Below are 24899 nucleotides of genomic sequence, written 5' to 3' on the forward strand. Positions count from 1 at the left end.
GTTCTCCTTTTTTCTTTCGTAATACAACAAGCAGGCCGTAGATAGTTGTTACAATTTCCCAAGAACTGGGCGAGTTCTATCGTCCAGCAGAGTACAAGGTAAAACAGGCCACTGACACTTCCGGGCGCATAAACGAAGAATTCTTAGCATTAAATGAATACATTTATCAAGCACTTAGCGCATTGGGGAAGTACATAATGAGCTCTAGGCCATAGCCAGGTCTCTTGAGCCGTTGCGTACGTTGTGTTGTGAGCAGATTGTGACGGCGGCAGCTGCTGAGAGAATGTAGCTTTCGCATGTGTAATTTGCGACTCTTTAAACTGCTTAAAAATGTTGTGCGGGCTCGTTGTCGCTAAACCACACAAACGTTATATTATACTCTGCACGGACCAAAAAAATCCTGCCGCGATCAAGAGCTTTTCCTGCATTGAGAGGCGGCCAGCCACGCGGGCGTTCCTGAACGTTCTGCGGAAAGCAGCCGCGAGGTGACCTCCAATGCGGCGCCTCTACAAGCGGCGTACGAGGCGGTTAGCACCTATGTTAGCACCGAAAGCAGCTGCAAGTTCAAACAAAACTTTTCGTGTCCTCCTCCTCCTTCTCACACCTGTCTTCGCGGCACTAGCAACTTCGAGTTGGTGCACTTTAACAGCCGACTGTTAAAGACGACAGTTGGGCTCGTCAGTCTATTTTGCCAGGCGAAAAAAAAAAAAATGACACAAGAGAAGAACCAGACAAGATATCGTGATATTTTATTGTATTTTTCTCTTCATTTATGGCACTTGATTCTGTATTGTGGTGCAAAAGACGGAAAAACAATTAGGCAAATGACCTTACACTTTTCAAGCCTTTTCCACCCCTAGAAGTATGAACCAGCTAGCCCAACAACAAGGCCTAAGTATGTCTCGCCCTTAGAAATCTCGGACATTGCTATTTCAAACAATCAACGAGAACGTAACCTGATTACGTCATACTCCACAGTGAACAAACACTGCTAGCCTGCCGTCCAAGTCCGTGCGACCGCGCCTGATGCAATACGCGAACAAAAGCAACACGCGAGTAAGAGGCGCATAAAACAGAGGGAAACGTATAAGCGTGAAAAATATGCACGCACTGACGTCATGGAGGCCGCCATGGTGCTTCACAGCCAGCACTGTGATAAGCTACGCGATATCTCAATGCTCTTATCTCCGGCAGGGCTGTGGAGACTGAGTAGTACGAGATTAGTCCGTAGTGCCCCGTGAATACTTCATCCTTCCATCAACACAACGCTATGCACCTGATGGTTCGCTGCGGCAATTGAACCTTAGATACTGCAGCGTGCAATCACTCCCCTACCCGGATCTTTGGTCACCTTTGCTCACCAATATAGGGTGCGATAACTGTATCTTCAGCAGCTGAATGTTTCGTAGAATATAATTGTTCACAGCGGGTTTGCCCAAGTTGTGGTTGCGACAAATGATTACCGGCAAAAGTTGAGTCATTCACCGCTTTTCTTGCTTTCTTGCAATGCCAGAGGTTTATTTTTTATTCTATAGAAATTCACTCGTGCCAGGTATCACAATTTTGTCTAAGTGACGGGCACTATGTGTTACCAACTGCTATTGTTTAAAACATTATTACATACGCAGCGGATTTGTGTGATTTTACATAATCACATTGCAATTTATAACAAAGTCCTTTCCTGTAGAGTAGTTGTACTAATAATTTTCGATACCACGAATAAAGCGACACACCCTAAAGCTTTACCCGCATACGACTGACATGACCTCCATTTTGTGCAAATATAACCTGGGTGTCACATTTTGTTCACATGCGTGTAACATGTGTATAGCTTTTTGAGTGGTGCAATTAGTAATATACTGCAAAGGACGTAATAATTCTACATCCTTTCCATTCTTCGCCCCAGATCACTCCTAAAATATTACCTCTTTCAGTCGGTCCCACTGAAAGTTCTTCGAGGAAAGGGGGGATAAATTTTACGTTCATCATATAACGACTCAAAATATGGTGAAATTTGGTACCTCATAATTACCAACAAATATGCTAATTAACCAACAAAATTTAAGCGCGGGCTGCACAAAACGCCTAACCTGTGTTCTATTTCCACTGACTGCGAACTCGGTACAGTACTCGCCTCTCTCAGGACAGTGAGAAACACTGACTATAAGCGCTGCATATAACGCTTTCAAGTAATATATTACTGCGGAAAGCTGTAAATAACAGTCACATTTTAAATTTTGCATGTACATCAGCCGTAATGTGCCGCCAATAATCGCTATATTTGAACTCGTTGTCAGTTACAGTTCTTCCAGGTCAGCAGGCAAATATGCTACAAGGTTTGTATGTCAGACTTGTAACGCTCTGGAGCATTTCATTGAGCTATATATTCGAAATAATCTAAATATTCCTATAGTTTAAAACTGCCCCAAGTTTAGACAGGTGCCACGACTACTTCAGCGAGGACCCTGGCATAACTTGGCACGCCTTCCTTATTATGCCTGAAAATAACAAAGAAAAAAACATGTATTAACTATCTGAACAATCAGTAATTAACCCGCAAAGTTTAAACTTCGTCCGTGTCATTACACCTCACATGCGCCTCATTTCCATCAGGCGTGAACTTGGTGTCACGTTCACTTTTCCAAGGACACCGCGAAATATTGTTTTCGTGGATGTAACATGCTTTAGAGCACTTACATAATTATTCACTGTGAATGCTGTAATTAGGCATGAAACTATGCACACTCATTACATGCCATGTGCTAGTTTAGATAACACAGAATTTTTTTGACAAGTCGCCTGCCGCAGAAAGCCCAATTGTAATCCATGAGCTGAATTACTCGAAGAGGTGCACATTACGTGGACGAAAAATCAAAATATACAATTAAGTCAATAACACAATTTCCGTATGTATTTACCTAATTACCTTGCTCAATTATTTCCATGTAACGAATTGTAGCCGGTGACGTTGCAAAGGTTTTGATATTTAAACGAGTACTAAGGATAACGCCGGTTTCGAGAAATTCAGTTCCAAGGTGCGCGCGCAGTGTGCTGGCGCTCCAGTTGCTTCTGTCCTTGCATAGATAAACAACGCTTTGGCAAATGAAACAATTCATTTTTATCGCAAGTTCGACACCGAATATCTCAAAAGTGACGTCATTCTGACAACTCGTTCCCCGTATAAATCAAGTAGTATATATCTTCTGGCAGCATCGGGAGTTGCAGAGTGGTGGATGGCAACCGTGGCGCAGTCGGATCGTGATGCTGGTGTCACGAGGAGCCACCGAGAGGCAAACCAAGGAGCGAGAACCTTGTGCAGGGCTGCAAAAAGCGACGCTTTCTTGGCGAATCCTCACGGTCCTTCCTGGCCGTAGTTGCAGGCTCTGTGATGCTTATCTCTTGCCAGATAGCTCATAAAAATTAAAAATAATTAATTACGTGCCCGATAATGGGAACAAACCCTGGCACCCTCTCCCTGCAGCCCGATGCTCTAATTATTTATTCAGTGTTTGTTTTGCAAAACAAAAACAGGTGTTTTTAGATTGCTGGAGTGGGGTGTTCGTCTGGCCCATCTTGCAGAGAACTCTGAAAAAAGAGTTGTCATTTACTCCTCATTGTATCCGTTATCTCAGCGTTGACAACGAAGATGGTGTACCTTTTGATCTCGTTATGTTCATGGGCCTGCACAGCATATGGTGAACTCTGACGGCTGTACTCGATGCAGATATTGAAGTTGGACTTGTTCGCGAATATTTTAGCGAATCTGTGTCACGGTTTGTCGAAGTGCAGAAGGTTCAGACTTATGTACCAGAGTGGGTTCCTAGATTAGAACTTTTGTTACGCATCTCAAAATACTGATAACATATAGTCAGCAAACAGCTCAGGGTTCACCGTAATATGATCTTGTTGTTCTGTTCTTTCAACCTCGTAAGCTCTGTGACATGCGAGGCAATAAAGGAAAAAAACTAAGGCCACCAACGCACTTATACTCCTACTGTGCCAACGCACACAGGCTCTTTGAGATGATCGCCGTGTGTGGATTTATGATCATGATTTCCATACTATGGCAGATATCCGCAATGGGGGATTGGTGGAGATTCGGGTGCCTAATTTAACAATTAATGAAGAAAACCAACTCAATATAACAGTTGTCGTCCTCGACTACGCTTCCCTTCTCTTGGTATCCATTCTGTAACCCTAATGGTCCACCGGTTATCCATCCTACGCATTTTTGGGCTGGGCAGGGCACGCATTGCATGACCTGCCCAGCTCCACTTTTCCCGCCTAATGTCCACTAGAATATCCTCTACCTTAGTGAGGTTGAGTGATGAAGTTATGAAAATCGCAGGCGCAAGTTGGAAACAGCTAGTGCAAGTCAGGGGTAATTGCAGATCGCAGGGGGAGAGGCCTTCGTCCTGCAGTGGACATAAATATAGGCTGATGATGATGATGATGACCATGATGATGATAACAGTTGCCACATTGCTTAGCATGGGCGTGCCAGAGCACATCAGTTCATTTGCGTCAATGACGCACGAAGGAAGTGGGACAATTTATAGCCATTTGATTATATATATCCAAGTAAAAAAACCTTCGCTCCACACATATTCCAAAGTGTGCGTTGGACCTTTTTTAAGAGTGAGTGGGTGGGTGGACAAAGAGCGAAGGAAGAAGGAGACAGAGCAAGTTTACATGCCGAGGCAAGCTGCCTGACGTCACACTCCCTCCGAGTTTTCTTCCTGAACTGTCAATGCGTCGAGCCACGTACGCGCGTGTGTTTGTTTACACGCATGCTTTCGTCGCTGGAGTCATCCTCAACGGACGAAATGTGACAGCGTGAGCATGCGCTCTTGCATAGATACTGCACATGATTCCTGGTGTAACAGGTATTGTTTAAGGCGGTGGTGTGTGATTAAGGTGAGAGGTGTTAAGCTCATTGCGCAAGCTTGTTTCCTGTTCGGGGCTACTTTCGCGCACTAACCTTTCCCGTGTTATAAGGTATGTGCCTTGTACAAGTACTGCTCACGATGCCCGTTTTATCCCAGCAATCAATAGCAATCAATCGATAGCTGGGTGACTGAGTTTTGCGTGAACGGGACTACATGGACGAGAGAAGGAAATGAGCGAACTCAAGTTACATCTACTGATGACTACGCGTGCGCATGCGCATCCGCGGGTGGCGCGTAGAATATACTATTACGTGCGTGCTTCCGTATCTTCAAACAACGAGATATAAATTTTATTAGAATTCTATCTCGCACAAAGCATACGGCACGAAGAATATTGTTCGCGTTGGATGATTTTAGGAACGCATGCCTCGAAATAGGATAGTCGAAAACTACGAAGGCACTGGCATGAAATGTGTGAATGGCGCGGGAATCGCGCTGCGCGGAACCTTGGTCCGCTTTTCTTGCACTTTCTCCCTCGGTTAGCCTGGACGAATAGCTCACTGGCTGAGGCGCGAAACTCTTGATGTTTCAATTGAGACTAATTTGGTTAAAGAGAATTTTGCTATCACTAAAAGGCGTACTCAAAGCCTAGAATACCGAAGCAACTAAATGCCATGCGCCTCTCGGTCTAGCCAGTTACGGCTTCGCGTTCCTCCCTCCTCCTGCGGAACTGATTTCGGTTTCCTGCGCGGCAGCCGCATTCCGATTGGGCCGTAATGCAAAATCACTCGTGTACTGATATTTTGGCGGATGTTACATCCCCAGCGGCTCAAGATAAATCCGCAGGCCTGTACTATACGGCGCCTCAGGGCCCACGTGTTGCTTTGCGGGGTTACAAATTCCATAAATCAGTATCATTGCCAGTCACCATTAGCTTCGAGTAGCCGTTGATATTGACTGGTATGGATTCATTTTTCAAGAGATCGCAAGAAAATCAGTCGACTCATAACGCTGAGCAACATGGCAGGCACCTCCTACAAGCAACGGTCCTGTCGTTATGTCTTATTTGTTATCTTTTTTTTCAGGGACAGCGTTTTCGCCGCACTGACCACTTGCCTGAAGAAAACGCGAATCGTACTGCTACAAAGACCTGGAATAGCTTGAGGAGTCAGTAGCACGTACTCCCGCGAGCAACAGTATACGGACCACAGGGTCGCCGAAATAACTGAATCGCTTCGTAATTAACACGCATTAACTGAAATTCACGAGTACAGTGGAAACTTCGCAATGCCAAGTTTGGACTGCAGCTCTCAATTTCAAGTTTTATTCGCAGGCAGTTGAAAAAAAATCGGCTTTTTCGCTCAATGCCTGGTCGGTATACTTTTGCTCACGGGTGTACGTGTGTACACACCAGTTCGTGTCTTTTCACGTCCTCAGACGGCAAGAAACATTAGCTTCCAACACAAAAGGCAATTTTTTTCTTCTTTTTTGCAATTCCACGTTGTTTTGGATGAAGTGATTAGCGGTCAGGCACCGAGCGAGCGCACCACCGAAGCCAGCGGAGCGTCGCAGATACTCCGCCCTGCATTGAAAGACGGCTCAAGGGAATCTGCCGTGCGCGTGAATGGCTGATGGCGTCACCGCAACGAGGGCCGCCGCCTGAAAGGCGCTGTCCTGAAGGCTGTTGCGCAGTTTTCCACGTGACGGAAGTGGCGAGCCTCGCTCTTTCGCAAGGCAGCTTGGCGGGTCCGTGCACGCGAAGTGACATGCATTGTGGTCATAGAGAAACATACTACTTAAAGAGCGGACACTCCCAGGGACCTTGCGGCCCAGCTACTGCACTGCTACCAGCACGACCAGCGGCTCGTCAGACCGTCAATTTTGTCTTCCGAGATTCGGGACCCCTGGTTTGGCTCTGTTTTGGTTTCGGTTTTCGACAGCAGCGCTTTTCAATATGATTTACCTAGCGGTTTAAGTGTTCAACTAGGTTGTCTTTAGTGAAGCTCCGGTGTTGTGTTTTTGGCATAAACAGGCGTATAAACTGGCAGATCGCAATCTTTTTACTAAACCAAAACAACCATGGTTGTCGATGCACCATGCAAAACGGACTTTGCTCATGCGAACAGCATAAAATCATGCGGTCAGAGATTTTGTTGTTGTTTTTGTTCTCACTTTTTTGCCGTTCTTCTGAATTACACACAACAGGAAGCAGTAGTGGCACAGAACAAAATGCTTTATTTTTCCTTGTTTACAAGCGTACTACCAAGATCCTATTGGACACAACTAATTTCAGTACATATCATTAAGATTGCAGGTAAGGAGCAGGCAGAACAACAAGAATGGTTTAGCAATGACAGCAACGCGTTATGTACAGCCCATGCTTACGAACCAGCCTCGGTGGGCGCCGAAGGATATATTGTATGCTACGCACGCAAAAATACACTCCATCAGCATCAATAAACATCTCTTTAACAATGTTGAACGCAAACAACTGCAAATTCTTAGTGCAGACAAAAGGATTCGACTTACCGCAGCAGCGAACCGGCGTGTTGAAAGCGCGGCGAGGTGGGCGTATCCAGCAGCACATGACCGGAGCAGCCGGCGCAGCATCAACGTTTCTATGAAGACGGGACACCACAGAGGGGACGTCATAGAGAAATATATGACGCGTCGATGCAGCCCGCTGGAGGCATGATAACCTGTCTATCTTTGAAGCGAAGTGGAAGCGCTTGTCGCTACGCCATCTGGTGGGTGGTCAGACCCTCAATTGCTCGGCCGCGAAATGGCCCTTGTGGCCACTCTTCACGTAGTATGTTTCTCTATGTTGTGGTTGCACTCGCGAGGCCTCTAATGCAAAGTATGAGTACGTGATGTCATAACTTGCAAACCAGGCTTCACGCGCCGGGAGCGCCTCACCGGCATATGAATTTTAATGCGTTAGCGTTAGCAGTGTCAAAGTGGGGAGAAATGTATGTTTGTGAAGTGTCGGCAGCCGGTCGCATTGTAGAGGCACAGAGTGGATGGGAGAGCTTAGACAACGAGTATGTGTGTATGTATATATATATATATATATATATATATATATATATATATATATATATATATATATATTGTGCTACTGACGGTAGTCTGCTCCGGACCACCGCCAGTTGCACTTCGTTCCTCGAAGACACAGGACATATTCCTCGAATCCACCACATTATAAAGTGACAACACTTTATAATGTGGTGAACGCGGTTATACCTACGCCACGCGACTGGTTTCCCACACTTGACCCACATACACTTCTTCCCCCTTTAACACCCGCAATGCTAATGCATCAATACGCATTGTGCAAGCAGCCGCGCAGTGGTTTGAAAACCGCGTGGTGGGCTCGCGAATATTTTTTTCATACATAACGTCCAAGCTGGGCAAAAATACTTTACAATTGTATTATGATACGATACAAGATACTTGGACAACAAGTATTTCAGATACAGATGCAAAATACTACCGCAATTACTGTATCCGATACGATACGTTACATGTGTATCTTAATACATTCGCAAATTTCTTATTATAGATCTACAAGTATATAATGTAGCAGCAAACGCGTAGACACAAAAAAGTTTGCATGGAAAGTTCTTAACTACGACCAACATTGTTTCATTTGAATGAAATATCTGTTAGTATATACCTCAAAATTGTTGTCTTTCTTGTTGAAGTAGTTTCATTCCGAAACGATTTATTGGGCTTGCTTTAGCTGCTTAACATGACAGCTCTTCACACGCTGCGCTGTCGGCGGTTTTTGCTTGTCGCTTTTGTAAATGATGGGAGTCGTCGCTCAGCATGATGACCAGCTATATGCTCTGCTTGCCGACCAGTTGCGATGGCAGTTTCTTGTATCTTAAGATACACGATACATTATTTCCTGTAACGGAAATACAGAAACTGATATACATCTTGCCAGACGTATCAAGATACAGATACAAGAGAGAGAGAAAGGATGCATAGAAAGGCAGGAAGGTTAACCAGAGGTAGTTCCGGTTGGCTACCCTGCACGGGAGGAAGGAGTAGGGGGATAAAAAGAGAGAGAGAGAGACGAGCACAAACAAACTACGTACGCTATATAGAGTGGTAGGGGGCCCCGTTCCTAAAGTCTATCATAAAAGCCCGTAGACCGCAGGAAACTTAGTAGCGCGAGTAAGGCCTTCAGCGCAGTTGTTCTTTCGGAGCACTGACCTAAAGCTTTTAGTTCCGTTAGTGGACGATTGTCCAATTGATCCAGCACTCTGCACAGCACTTGTCTCTCCACACTATAGCGCGGGCGGACACAGATAATGTGTTATAGCCCCTCATCGCTGCTGCACATGCCCCACGTGGGGCTGTTGGCCATTCCAATAAGGAAGGCATATGAGTTCGTAAAAGCAACGCCTAACCACAGACGGTACATCATGGTCTGTTCACGTCGTGGTAATCCAGGCGGGAGATGCATCCGGATAGATACAAGATACTCAAAGAGTACCTGAGAGAGTATATCTAATATACATGAATCTTAGATACTGCCCAACACTGGTCGCACTGTATCGTAAAGTCAGGTGTTCCTCAAGGGTCTGCCTAGGGCCCATTGACATTCCTAATTTACATTAACGACTTACCTGCCGTAATTTAAACTATTTGAAGACGATAGCATTCTTTACCGTGAAAAACCTTAGCATGATAAGCAAATAACTAATGAGCTAATCAGTAGAAAGATTACTACTGATCCATAAAAGGGTCATGCAAGGAGACACAATAACTCACTGCTATTCCCTGCATGCACTGCAGTTCTTAGACTGGGGAGGTATAGGAGTGACGATCAACGGCGAGTATCTAAGCAACCTTCGGTTTGCAGGTGACATTGTCCTATTCAGCAACAATGGGGACGAATCAAAACAAATGTTTGACGACCTTAACCGAGAAAGTGTAAGAGTGAGGTTGAAGATGAATATGCAGAAGACAAAGATAATGTTCAATAGCCTGGCAAGGGAGCAAGAATTTAGGACTGCCAGTCAACCTCTAGAGTATGTAAAGAAGTACGTTTATCTAGGTCAATTACTCACAGGGGACGATGATCAGGAGAAGGAAATTTACAGAAGATAAAATTTGGTTATATTGCATACGCCAGACATCGCCAATCTCTGACCGGGACTTTACCACTGTCATTGAAAAGACCAGTGTACAATCATTGCATTATACTGGTGCTAACATATGGGGCAGAAACTCGGAGGTTAAGAAACAAACTCGAGAACACGTTAAGGACCGCACAAATAGCGATGGAACGAAAAATATTTTGCCTAACGTTAAGAGACAGGAAGAGAGCGGTGTGGATCAGAGAGCAAACGGGGATAGCCGATATTCTAAATGACCTTAAGGGAAATAAATGTAGCTGGGCAGTCCATGTAATGCGTTGGATGGATAACCGGTGGACCATGAAAGTTACAGAATGGATACGAAAAGAAGGGAAGCGCAGTCGAGGACGGCAGAAAACTAGGTGGGTTGATGAAGTTAGGAAATTTGCAGGCGCAAATTGGAACCAGCTAGCGCAGGGGTAACAAGACAGGCTGAATTGGAGATCGCAGGGAGAGGCCTTCGTCCTGCCGTGGACATAAATATAGGCTGACAATGACGATGATGATGATGATAATCAGCGTTTTCCGTCTTGCAAAACGCTATCGAACTTCTACTCGTTGGAACGATTATTCTAATACGCTACATGCTTATCGTACCGCGTTAAAATAAGCGAAGGACGTTTTCTTTTTTTTTAACACGAAAGTGTTTTATGCCGGGGTCCACCAAGACTTCACTGACGTATTTCCGTCACGGAAATACGTCAGTGAATGAAATACGTCAGTGAATTTCCTTCACGGAAATACGTCATAGAACATAATACAAAGAAAGAAACCAGAAGAAAAAGTTCCACAAACATGCAAAATTTGGAAATCGAACCCACGACCTCTCGGTCCTCGACGATAGATCGCCGAGCGTTTAACCCATTGCGCCACAAACGCATTTGCAGAGAGCTACACAGACGCGCCTTATATATCTAACACTCCTCCGTGTACCCGCGCTCTTGCTCGGGGCGGTGCCGCCGCCTACGAGCAGAAAAGAGAAGTACTGCATTATGACACTAACGCGCACCGACAGTGAACGCTTCGGTGGTCTCAGCACTGCGACGCCTCGATGCCAGCATTCGAAGGGACGCTGGCATCAAGAAGCACTACCAACGCCACCTAGGTGGCGTTCACCGTACTCAGCACAGCGGAGCGTGGCCTCCGCAATTAGCTCTGAAAATGTTTCTGAAGTTGATCGCGGAGGCTGCAATTACGACGCGCTGATTTGACTCGGTGACGATTCAGTTACGTGCTTTGTCTTGCGCGTTGTATTAGTGTGTCAGTTACGTGCTTCGTCTTTCGCGTTGTGCTAGCGTGTGCAGCGTAGTGCAGCTTCCATATGCACGACGGTTGCTCATGGTCATCGACGTTGGTAGTCGTGATGGAGGAGACGTGCCACCAGGCGTCAGCGTGGGTGCATCAACGCCTAAGGGCGCTTTAGCCACAAAACACCAATAGACATTATATATCAATGTGCAATAAACATTACACTACTTCTGTGAAGATACGTTTCACTTTCGTGTTCTATACCGATTCCTATATAAGAGGGATCAACCACATTTTTTAAATACCCATCTACCCTCACTTATTTCTACTAATCCATCAAAGTTTTGGAGCACAGTTCAAATAAAAAGGAAAGAAGTTGCAGTGGCTTAGCTCGGCTATGCCAGGATATACGTAGCGTTAGCAAAGGTTCAGCTGATTATTCTTAGCTTTCCTGGTTGTCTAGATTGTCAAGGATTAGCTTGATTGTCATGCTTACTGCTGCTCCAATGACACACACGCGGTATACGTATTATGTGGCACATGTATATTTATTTTTGCTCAACGTCACGTTGCTTCTCTATTTCCACAAAGACGGCTCGGTGATCACTGAAGTAACACGCTGCCGTCTCTATGGCCCCAACACAGTATTTGGAGTTGTCTGTCTGTCTCTGATAGACAAGATCAGTGGTGCTTCCCCATTGGGTCGTCTGTGCAGTTGGAAGACTGGCTAATTCAAGGTTAAACTTGTCCTTCAAAGAAACGCAAAGAGAGTCTGGAGCACGACGTTCGTCCCTTTGCTCCAGTGCCTCCGCAGCACGTTTAGCCTTCTTCTGTTCATTCCTCCTACGTTCAACCGCTAATTGCCAGGCAACTACTTCGGGATTTGATGAGTCAAGCTTCTCCGTTCTTCTGCGCTGTTGAGCAGCATTTGCGCTCTCCTTCTCCATGGCTATACCACACTGGCAAACGCGAGTCAGAAGCGCAGCGGCTCCAGCGCAGTGTCAGACGGCGACTGCACAGCGAGCGCGCGCCGGCGCCAGTGCGTCTACCACGGCTACGACGTCACTCCTCTGGAATGCGCAGACCGGCGGCGGTGAGTCGCGCGCGGCGGCGGCGGCGGAGTGCGCGAGAGGTGCCGGCTCCGGTGGCTCCGGTGCGCAAGCCGTGCGACATCACTGATTCTTGCGCATGCGCAGCACGGCTCTTGATGTGCCGCGCGAAACGGGCTTGGCTAGGCCAGTGTAGCTGACGCTAGAAAATAACATATCTCTTACAGATACCGATGACAACATCATGAGCAATGCAGAACGTTGCATGGTGCTAAATGACACTTTCGCGAAATCATTTTCTGTTTGCTGTGTTGATACAGTGCCGTACATGCGCAAACAATATTTCTTTCCCATGGATCCGCCTGTCGTCGATTTTGCGGGAATTTAGAAGTTATTTCAAGGTTTAAAACTATCATCTTCCTGTGGTGCCGACGAAATTAATTCGAAATTTTTGAGAAATACTGCTGTTTACTCCTGTATATGTTTATGTACCTTTTCATCCAATCTATCGAGTGCTCAACTTTGCCCGCAGATTGGAAGGTGGGGAAGGTGCTCCCTCGGTTGAAATCAGGTAACCCGCATTCTCCTCTCAATTACAGACCTGTGGAGGATGATAATTTGGTCACATTGAACTGCTCCCCTCGGAAGAGTCTGGTCTGCTCTCTGCGTCCGCCGTAACATCATCCAATATTAATTTTACCCGCGCCCTCCGGCGGCATACCGGGGCTGCTCATGATTGCCAGACGTTGAAGGCGAAACCGAAACTCGCTAAATCGAAACTGTGTGCTCCCACACACCCATTTCACTTATCAGCGTGCCATGCAAAATCCTTGCGCACGTCATATTTTCCACTCTCGTCTCGTTTGTGGAATCCAACTCTTCGGTCACTTCATTTCAGCATGGGTTTCGCAAAAACTACTCTTGCGAAGCGAAACTAATATCGTTTATATAGAACATTTCTTCCTGTTTAGAGAAGGACCAAGTCATCGACTGTATTTTTCTAGATCTTGCGAAAGCGTTTGAGAAGGTGTCTCATCATTTATTGCTTCCTAAACTTAGTACTTAAACTTAGTACTAAACTTAGGGTGATGAAGTTAGGAAATGTGCAGGTGCAAGTTCGAATCAGCTAGCGCAAGACATGGGTAATTGGAGATCGCAGGGAGAGGCCTTCGTCCGGCAGTGGACATAAATATAGGCTGATGATGATGATGATGAAACTTAGTACTCTTAATATTGACCCTAATATTCTGAACAGGATAGAATGTTTTCTTACCAACCGTACCCCGGTTGTAACAGCTAACGATTCTGCATCCCCGCACTGAGCCGTAAAGTCAGTAGTTCTTCACGGCTCCGTCTTGGGACCGTTACTATTCCTAATTTATATTAACTACTTACCTGCCGTAATTAATAGCTCTGTTAGACTATTTGCCGATGATTGCGTTCTATACTGTGAAATAACTAATCAGTATGATAACTTTATTCTTCAGTCACATCTAGATGACATCTCAAGGTGGTGCTCACAATGCCTAACGTTTTCAAATCCCACTAAATGCAAACTCATCTCTGTCTCGCGTCGCTCAAGCTCACCTGCACTTTTCGGCTATATTATCAGTGGAAATAACCTTGAGCACGTTACTTCCAATAAATATCTCAAAATCCAACTAAACATTAACCTTTCGTGGCGTGCGCACATCCAACACATCCCTAACAATGCAAAGAGGTCTATTGGTTACATACGCAGGAATTTTTCTAAAGCCCCACCCCATTTGAAGTTACTGCTCTACAAAACACTAATTAGGCCCAAGCTAGAGTATGCGCCACCTGTTTGGAACCCTGGTAAAAAAACATTAGCAGATACCTTTGAGTCAGTTCAGAACAGGTCAGCTCGTTTCGTCCTTTCAAATTATTCCCGCTCAGCTACCGTTTCTTCAATAAAATCAGGCATTGGCTTTATTAATTTACAGCTTCGAAGAAACATTGCTTGTCTCTGCCTTTTTCAAAAAAGTCTCAGTTTCACCCGGAAGGCGCGACATTGATTGCGATAGCAAATTAGCAGAGAGCCATACGAAGCCTTTTATAGGCTGTGTCGACTAGTAAACATTCGCTTGCTAGCTAAATTAACAAGCATGCTGCCAGCGCGCACAGCAAACATGAACACATCACACTCGATTACCGCGGACACCCGCTGTCATAACGCTGGTGTGAGGAAACGCGGCAGCAGCAGCAACCGAAGTGACATTCGTGTTGTCTATCGCTTCAACGCAAACTGAGCGTCCAGAACACACAGCAAGCACAAAACTACGGCCCGCCGACGCACCTAGGCTGTGCCCCTTATGTCACGTACAGACTAGCGGCAAAACTAAAACCCCTATATAAGAAAAGTACCGCCATCTACTCTTTCCTCCACCGCCTCCTCTCCTAAAGCACTTGCTTTTTTCTTTACTTTTTGCTTGCGAAAGCCATGTCGACGGTGGCGCACCTAGAAAGTCCACGTTGAAGCTTTCAGGCCGGGCGCGCGACTGCGGCTGCGAGAGGACTTTCAACATGGCTCTGAGGCGGGAAAACAAACTAAATATAAAGAAGTGAAAAGCGTGCGCTATCATCGTCCAATCGGAGATACAGGAGAGAGAGAAGCGGCGTTTGCAGTGGCTTAGCTCGGCTATGCCAGGATATACGTAGCGTTAGCAAAGGTTCAGCTGATTATTCTTAGCTTTCCTGGTTGTCTAGATTGTCAAGGATTAGCTTGATTGTCATGCTTACTGCTGCTCCAATGACACACACGCGGTATACGTATTATGTGGCACATGTATATTTATTTTTGCTCAACGTCACGTTGCTTCTCTATTGCCACAAAGACGGCTGCGCTGTTGTGCAGCATTTGCGCTCTCCTTCTCCATGACTATACCACACTGGCAAACGCCAGTCAAAAGCGCAGCGGCTCCAGCGCAGTGTCAGACGGCGACTGCACAGCGAGCGAGCGCCGGCGCCAGTGCGTCTACCTCGGCTACGACGTCACTCCTCTGGAATGCGCAGACCGGCGGCGGTGAGTCGCGCGCGGCGGCGGCGGAGTGCGCGAGAGGTGCCGGCTTCGGTGGCTCCGGTGCGCAAGCCGTGTGACATCACTGATCCTTGCGCATGCGCAGCACGGCTCTTGATGTGCCGCGCGAAACGGGCTTGGCTAGGCCAGTGTAGCTAACGCTACAAAAAATGGCGGTACTTTTCTTATATAGGGACTTTAGGCAAAATGCGCGCGGCGCGCTGCCGGCGGCAAGCCGCGTGCCGCGAAAGCAGCCGCGAAACGGGTTTTTGTTGCCGCGGCATGGATCGCTCCTGGACCGAATTTTTGCGGTTTGCCGCGTGCCGCGGATGAAGGAGACCAATGAGAGCGCCCCGCTTCCGTGACGTGCGCGTGGGAAATGATGCCATGCGGACCCGCCCGACCACTTGTTTCTCGTTTCCCACTATCATCTGCACGCGTCAGCTCCCGGATAGTTCGAGAAGGGGAGAGGAGTCTAGTCTGTCACGTGATTGTCGCAGCGGCGCGCCGCCGGTTCGTGTGGCCGCCCTGCCGCTGCTGCGTTTTGCCGCCGCCGGCGCGCCGCGCGCGTTTTGCCGCTAGTGTGTACGTGCCATTAGGGTACGGCCAGTCCTGCTGCCGAGTCCTGCTGCCGATCATTGTTCTTCGATCACCGCCAGAGGCCAGACCTTTCTGTTGAGCAGTGAGCGAATCTTCGTTTGAGACTGTACTGGGCGTGAGGAGGCCATGATTGTTCTGACGACGCTGGTTGTCGTGTTCCTGGGAACAGTGCTGTGGTTCCAGCGGCTGTGGTTTTCGTCGTTGCTGTTGCACTTGTCCCGTTTCTGGACACCCGGACCCGGAGGTGAGCCATGGCTGACGAACGCGTATGCTGGGCGTTTTGTTGTGGAAGAAAGCCCTGCTGTTTTCTCTCTATCTGGTATAGAGAAGCGGAATGCTCGTTAAGTACGCGCATATTTTTAAGCATTATTAGCCCCTGTATTGGATTTAGCACAGTAATGTCGATGACGAATTGCGTTATTCTCCACTTGCATACCTACCGAACGTACTCATCGTTCATTCTAGTGGAGTGCACTAAGCTCTTTTTCAGTCAAGGCTGAATGCTTTTCTTCGCCTTTTCTATATACAGGGTGTCCCACGTAAATTTAGCCAAACTTTAAAAATATTCAACAATGGCAAATACGCAAAAATGCCGCGTAGCGGAACAGAACCAAGGTAACGTTATTTGCCGTCGCTTGGAGATACTCAGGTTATTCTTTTTTTCGCCTAATTACGAAATTGGTCCTAATAATTAATCAACTTCTCAATTATTAGAATTAAATTACAATTGTCAATGAGAAACCTGTAGAGCAACAAGAAAAACTCCCGATACAGCTTGGTGTAGCTCAGTACGTGCTACCTAAAAGTCTTTTTCCGAGCGTGAAAGAAGGCCTCGAATACACGCAAAATCGGCGCGCGATTGTTCAGTTGCTCTACAGTGTTTTTATTGACAGTTTTCATCTATTTATAATATTTGAGAATTTGATTGATTAATCAATGAAGACCAATTAGGTAATTAGGCGAAATAAAAAATAATCTGAGTATCTCCGAGCGACGGCAAACAAGATTACCTTAGTTCTGTTCAGCTACGTGGCAAATCATCATCATCATCAGCCTATATATATATGTATATATATATATATATATATATATATTATGTCCACTGCAGGACGAAGGCCTCTCCCTGCGATCTCCAATTACCCCTGTCTTGCGCTAGCGTATTCCAACTTGCGCCTGCAAATTTCCTAACTTCATCATCCCATCTGGTTTTCTGCCGACCTCGACTGCGCTTCCCTTCTCTTGGTATCCATTCTGTAACCCTAATGGTCCACCGGTTATCCATCCTACGCATTACATGGCCTGCCCAGCTACATTTCTTCCGCTTAATGTCAACTAGAATATCGGCTATCCCCGTTTGTTCTCTGATCCACACCACTCTCTTCCTGTCTCTTCACGTTAATCCTAAGATTTTTCGTTCCATCGCTCTTTGTGCGGTCCTTGATTTCTTCTCGAGCTTCTTTGTTAACCTCCAAGTTTCTGCCCCATATGTTAGCACCGGTAGAATGCAATGATTGTAGACTTTTCTTTTCAACGACAGTGGTAAGCTCCCAGTCAGGATTTGGTAGTGCCTGCTGTATGCACTCCAACCCAATTTTATTCTTCTGTAAATTTCTTTCTCGTGATCAGGGTCCCCTTTGAGTAATTGACCTAGATAAACGTACTGCTTTACAGACTCTAGAGGCTGACTGGCGATCCTGAATTCTTGTTCCCTTGCCAGGCTATTGAACATCTGCCTTCTGCATATTCATCTTCAACCCAATTCTTACACTTTCTCGATTAAGGTCCTCAATAATTTCTTGTAATTCGTCTCCATTGTTGCTGAATAAGACAATGTCATCTGCAAACCGAAGGTTGCTGAGATATTCGCCGTTGATCCTCACTCCTAAGCCTTCCCAGTCTAAGAGCTTGAATATTTCTTCTAAGCATGCAGTGAATACCATTGGAGAGATTGTGTCTCTTTGCCTGACCCCTTTCTTGATAGGTAACTTTCTACTTTTCTTGTGGAGAACCAAGGTAGCTGTGGAATCCGTGTAGATGTTTGCTAAGATATTCACGTATGCCTCCTGTACTCCTTGATTACGCAATGCCTCTATGACTGCTGGTATCTCTACTGAATCAAATGCCTTTTCATAATCTATGAAAGCCATGTAGAGAGGTTGATTGTACTCCGCAGATTTCTCGATTACATGATTTATGACATGGATATGATCCATCGTAGAATATCCCTTCCTGAAGCCAGCCTGTTCTCTTGGTTGGCTGAAGTCAAGTGTTGCCCTGATTCTATTGGAAATTATCTTGGTGAATATTTTATACAGTACTGAAAGCAAGCTAATGGGTCTATAATTCTTCAATTCTTTAACGTCTCCCTTCTTATGGATTAGAATAATGTTGGCGTTCTTCCAGCTCTCTGGTACACTTGAAGTTGGGAGGCATTACGTATAAAGGGTCGCTAGCTTTTCAATTATGATATCTCCTCCATCCTTGATTAAATCGATTGTTATTCCACCTTCTCCAGTAGCTTTTCCCCTGGTCATGTCTTCCAAGGCCCTTCTAACTTCAGCGCTAGTTATAGAAGGAGCCTCTGTATCCGATTCATCACTATTTTGAATGAAAGTAGCTTGGCTGTTTTGGGCACTGTACAGGTCAGTATAGAATTCTTCCGCAGCTTTTACTATGTCATCGAAATTGCTGATGATATTACCATGCTTATCTTTCAGTGCATACATCTTGTCTTGTTCTATGCCAAGCTTTCTTCTTACTGATTTAATGCTGCGTCCATATTTTACGGCTTCTTCAATCTTTCCCACGTTATAATTTCGAATGTCCCTTACTTTTTTCTTGTTGATTAGTTTTGACAGTTCAGCGAATTCTATCTGATCTCTTGAGTTGGACATTTTCATCTTCTGTCGTTTCTTTATTAGGTCCTTCGTTTCTTGGGAGAGCTTACCTACTGGTTGATTTGGTGCCCTACCTGCCACTTCAATTGCTGCTTCTGAGATCAACCTAGTTACGGTTTCATTCATTACCTCTATGTTGTCTTTATCTTCCTTTTCTAAAGCTGCATATTTGTTTGCAAGCACCAGCCTGAATTGGTTTGCTTTTACCCTTACTGCCTCTAGGTTGGCCTGTTTCCTCTTGACTAATTTCACTCTCTCTCTCTTCAAATTGAGAGAAATCCTAGACCTCACTAACCTATGGTCACTGCACTTAACCTTACCTAACACTTCTACATCCTGCACTATGCTTGGATCGGCAGGGAGTATGAAATGTATTTCATTCCTTGTTTCTCCATTAGGGCTTTTCCAGGTCCACTTCCTGTTGCTGCGCTTCGTGAAGAAGGTATTCATTATTCGGAACCTATTCCTTTCCGCGAATTCCACTAACATCTCTCCTCTTGCATTCCTAGAATCGTACACACTAGCGTTTTGCCGCTAGTGTGTACGTGCCATTAGGCTACGGCCACGCTAGCGGCAAAAACATGCCGCAAAAACGCGCGGCAATGCGTCATGCCGCGCGCGGCAGAAGCGGCAGGAATCGGGGGTTTTGGGCGTGCCGCACGAAATGGATTCGAAACCCGTTTCTGCGGCAAATGCCACGTGCCGCGAGATGAAGAACCAATCAAGAGCGACGAGGGTGACGTAATGGTACGTACACACTAGCGGCAAAACGCGCGCGGCGCGCCGCCGGCGGTAAAACGCAGCAGCGGCAGGGCGGCCACACCAACCGGCGGCGCGCCGCTGCGACAATCACGTGACAGACTAGACTCCTCTCCCCTTCTCGAACTATCCAGGAGCTCACGCGTCCAGATGATAGTGCGAAACGAGAAACAAGCGGTCGGGCGGGTCCGCATGGAACCAGTTTCCCGCGCGCACGTCACGGAAGCGGGCCGCTCTCATTGGTCTCTTTCATCCGCGGCACGCGGCAAACCGCAAAAAATCGGTCCAGGAGCGATATCTGCCGCGGCAACAAAAACCCGTTTCGCGGCTGCTTTCGCCGCGCGTGTCTTGCCGCCGGCGGCGCGCCGCGCGCGTTTTTCCGCTAGTGTGTACGTGGGATAACGGAGCCATCACAACCGGTCCGCCTCCGGTGCACGCCGGGTTTGCAATCGACGACCGTCGTCTCCCGCATGAAACAAAGAGCGCTTGCAGTGTTGCTCGCGCGTTCGGAGAGCGCGGGAGATCTTATCGCGCTGCCGCGCGGCGAGACGCGCTTGCCACGGTGGCATCGCTGCAAAGCGCTGACGCGCGGCAACTTGCTGCCCGTGGTATTTTTGACGCGCACGTTTTCTGCCACTAGCGTGGCCGTAAGGTACGTATACCCGTGAGCAAAAGTATACGGACCACGGGGTCGCCGAAAAAGCTGAATTGCTTCGTAATTAACAAGCATAAACTGCAGTTGACGAGTATACTGAGAAGTTCGCAATGCCAAGTCTGGAGTGCAGTCCTCAATTTCAAGTTGCGTTCATAGGCAGAGGAAAAATTCGGCTTTATCGGGCAACCCCTGGTCCGTATACTTTTGCTCACGGGTGTACATACTAGCGACAAAAACGCGCGCGGCACAAATGCGTTGTGGAGGTCACACTGACCCGCGTTTTGGGAGAAGCGGCATTCACATGACACCACTTGACGTCCCGTTTCGCCTCGGTCCCTTCCAACGCTCCTAGTGAAAGCTCCCTACTCCGTTGCAGTTGCTTTGTTGTTTCGGCGTTTCACTGGGAGTCGCTCAAGCTCAGAAAGGTCAGATCTGGGTGACGTATTGGTGACTGTGAACATCATAATCTTAGCGTGTTCTTTGCCTGTGCGACAATGGCGCGACGACGACATGCCGGAAAGCGGACAACGGTATGGGAAAGCTTAATGAAAACGACCTCATTGGCTGCACACTGCCTCTGAGATTTACGGCGTGCGCATCACTGTTCGATCTCAGAGCCCATACATTAAGCCACAACTGCGCGGCTCGCTTCTGATTGGTGCTCGTTTTGCGGCTGCCGCAAAAAATGGGTCTAGCATCCATTCGAGCGTTTGCCGCGTGTTGCTGCCGCTTTTCGTGAATCTTGCCGCGCGCGACAGCATCGCTCGCCACGCGCGGCGTGTCGCGCGCGTTTTTGTCGCTAGTGTGAACGTACACCCGTGAGCAAAAGTATACGAACCAGCGGTCGCGCGAAAAAGCCGATTTTTTCCTCTGCCTGTGAACGCAATTTCAAATTGAGGACTGCAGCCCAAACTTTGCATTGCAAACTTTTGAGTGTACTTATCAATTCCAGTTTACGGTTGTTAATTACCAAGAAATTCACTTATTTCGGTGACCTTGTGGTCCGTATACTTTTGCTCACGGGTGTACATACTAGCGACAAAAACGCGCGCGGCACAAATGCGTTGTGGAGGTCACACTGACCCGCGTTTTGGGAGAAGCGGCATTCACATGACACCACTTGACGTCCCGTTTCGCCTCGGTCCCTTCCAACGCTCCTAGTGAAAGCTCCCTACTCCGTTGCAGTTGCTTTGTTGTTTCGGCGTTTCACTGGGAGTCGCTCAAGCTCAGAAAGGTCAGATCTGGGTGACGTATTGGTGACTGTGAACATCATAATCTTAGCGTGTTCTTTGCCTGTGCGACAATGGCGCGACGACGACATGCCGGAAAGCGGACAACGGTATGGGAAAGCTTAATGAAAACGACCTCATTGGCTGCACACTGCCTCTGAGATTTTACGGCGTGCGCATCACTGTTCGATCTCAGAGCCCATACATTAAGCCACAACTGCGCGGCTCGCTTCTGATTGGTGCTCGTTTTGCGGCTGCCGCAAAAAATGGGTCTAGCATCCATTCGAGCGTTTGCCGCGTGTTGCTGCCGCTTTTCGTGAATCTTGCCGCGCGCGACAGCATCGCTCGCCACGCGCGGCGTGTCGCGCGCGTTTTTGTCGCTAGTGTGAACGTACACCCGTGAGCAAAAGTATACGAACCAGCGGTCGCGCGAAAAAGCCGATTTTTCCTCTGCCTGTGAACGCAATTTCAAATTGAGGACTGCAGCCCAAACTTTGCATTGCAAACTTTGAGTGTACTTATCAATTCCAGTTTACGGTTGTTAATTACCAAGAAATTCACTTATTTCGGTGACCTTGTGGTCCGTATACTTTTGCTCACGGGTGTACCTTAACGGGTGTAACGGCAGCGCGACCACGCGCAGCCGCCACATAGGCAGTTGCAGCCGGAGTAGAAGGCCGCCCCTCCTCCTTCCCCTCCCCCCGAGGCATCGCAACGTTCGGTGCCTCGCGCACGACAGAAGACGGGCCGCTTCCTGCCCGCTTTCCTCCCTTTCGCGCGGGCGACATTGAGCCGCGATAGCCGGTTCCCTTCGCACGCTTTCACTCGCGCATACAGCGTTGGGTGCGCCGCGACGGTGTTATCACCCTTGGACATTATACGGAACCTTACGGCGACGGCAGAAATGCGCCTGAAGTGTCCGTGTAATTGCTTGCGCAATAAAATTCATTAACCAAAGTAACTAACTTATCGAGAAGTCATTTCAGAACTTCGTTCATGTCGTCGCGTCTTGATCATCGGTTCAAAGTTTTCATTCCGATCTGGCGCACATATGTTCTCTCAGTCTTTTCTGCCAAAGACCTGTGCCCAGTGCAACTGCTTCACCCCCCCCCCCCCTCCATCACCTGCATGGAGGACGCATCATCTTTTAACACTGCAGTAACTCATTAAATTTCGAATTTATCACTTTAAATACTAAAACTAATTGTTTTGAGCGTATGTACTTTTTTTTCATCGTATCCACCCCCTCTGCAACGCCCTTCTGGGCCCTGCGGGTGATGTGAATAAATAAACAAAAGTAAAAAAGGTGTATTGCACAGCTGTTAATTGTAAATAATTTAATTACCCACTATATGTAAGCTCATCACGCAAACTAATCAAACTAAGCTCATCATACGCAAACTAATCAACAAGAAAAAAGTAAGGGATATTTGAAATTATAACGTGGGAAAGATTGAGGAAGCCGTAAAATATGGACGCAGCATTAAATCAGTAAGAAGAAAGCTGGCATAGGACAAGGCAAGATGTATGCACTGAAAGATAAGCATGGTAATATCATCAGCAATTTCGATGACATAGTAAAAGCAGCGGAAGAATTCTATACTGACCTGTACAGTGCCCAATACAGCCAAGCTACTTTCATTAAAAATAGTGATGAACCGGATACAGAGGCTCCTTCTATAACTAGCACTGAAGTCAGAAGGGCCTTGGAAGACATGACCAGGGGAAAAGCTGCTGGAGAAGATGGAATAACAGTAGATTTAATCAAAGATGGAGGAGATATCATGCTTGAAAAGCTTGCGGCCCTTTATACGCAATGCCTCACAACTTCATGTGTACCAGAGAGCTGGAAGAACGCCAACATTATTCTAATCCATAAGAAGGGAGACGTTAAAGAACTGAAGAATTATAGACCCATTAGCTTGCTTTCAGTATTGTATAAAATATTCACCAAAATAATTTCCAATAGAATCAGGGCAACACTTGACTTCAGCCAACCAAGAGAACAGGCTGGCTTCAGGAAGGGATATTCTACGATGGATCATATCCATGTCATAAATCAGGTAATCGAGAAATCTACGGAGTACAATCAACCTCTCTACATGGCTTTCATAGATTATGAAAAGGCATTTGACTCAGTAGAGATACCAGCAGTCATAGAGGCATTGCGGAATCAAGGAGTACAGGAAGCATACGTGAATATTTTAGCAAACATGTACAGGGATGCCACAGCTACCTTGGTTCTCCACAAGAAAAGTAGAAAGTTACATATCAAGAAAGGGGTCAGGCAAGGAGACACAATCTCTTCAATGCTATTCACTGCATGCTTAGAAGAAGTATTCAAGCTCTTAGACTGGGAAGGCTTAGGAGTGAGGATCAACGGCGAATATCTAAGCAACCTTCGGTTTGCAGATGACATTGTCCTATTCAGCAACAATGGAGACGAATTACATCAAATGATTGAGGACATTAATCGAGAAAGTGTAAGTGGTTGAAGAAAGTGTAAGTGGTTGAAGATGAATATGCAGAAGACAAAGATAATGTTCAATAGCCTGGCAAGGGAACAAGAATTCAGTATCGCCAGTCAGCCTCTAGAGTCTGTAAAGAAGTACGTTTATCTAGGTCAATTACTCACAGGGTACCCTGATCACGAGAAAGAAATTTACAGAAGAATAAAATTGGGTTGGAGTGCATACGGCATGCATTACCAAATCCTGACTGGGAGCTTACCACTGTCGTTGAAAAGAAAAGTGTACAATCATTGCATTCTACCGGTGCTAACATATGGGGCAGAAACTTGGAGGTTAACAAAGAAGCTCGAGAACAAGTTAAGGACCGCACAAAGAGCGACGGAACGAAAAATCTTAGGATTAACGTTAAGAGACAGGAAGAGAGTGGTGTGGATCAGAGAACAAACGGAGATAGCAGATATTGTAGTTGACATTAAGCGGGAGAAATGGAGCTGGGCAGGCCATGTAATGCGTAGGATGGATAACCGGTGGACCATTAGGGTTACAGAATGGATACCAAGAGAAGGGAAGCGCAGTCGAGGTCGGCAGAAAACCAGATGGGATGATGAAGTTAGGAAATTTGCAGGCGGAGGTTGGAATACGCTAGCGCAAGACAGGGGTAATTGGAGATCGCAGGGAGAGGCCTTCGTCCTGCAGTGGACATAAAATATAGGCTGATGATGATGATGATAATGATACGTAAGCTTCGCTCGCTTATATTCAAGCACTCCTCATTTTCTTTTTTCGGTACTTTGGCCTAAACACATCAATGTTTAGTACCCTCACTCATACCCCGCATACACCATATATTAGGATATATGCGGTATATAAAAATAAGTTGCCGACACACCCCGATGCCACTTCAGAAAGGTTGCA

General features: G+C 46.6%; 1 protein-coding gene across 3 annotated transcripts in view; it reads left to right on the top strand.

Moving 5' to 3' along the window:
* The window catches only part of LOC119445284 (putative phosphoenolpyruvate synthase), a 155887-nt gene that overhangs the window by 5937 nt on the left and 125051 nt on the right, over nucleotides 1–24899 (top strand). Inside the window, exon 1 of one of the 3 annotated variants that reach the window (XM_037709598.2) lies at nucleotides 16006–16217. The exons of the other annotated variants lie outside the window; for them this stretch is intronic. Coding sequence (XP_037565526.1) covers nucleotides 16100–16217 — 118 coding nt within the window. The 5' untranslated portion in view covers nucleotides 16006–16099. Of the gene's footprint in view, nucleotides 1–16005; nucleotides 16218–24899 lie in introns of those variants that run through there. 3 annotated transcript variants of the gene reach the window in all.

The sequence above is a fragment of the Dermacentor silvarum genome, chromosome 3 (assembly GCF_013339745.2).
Source record: "Dermacentor silvarum isolate Dsil-2018 chromosome 3, BIME_Dsil_1.4, whole genome shotgun sequence".
Lineage (NCBI taxonomy): Eukaryota > Metazoa > Arthropoda > Arachnida > Ixodida > Ixodidae > Dermacentor > Dermacentor silvarum.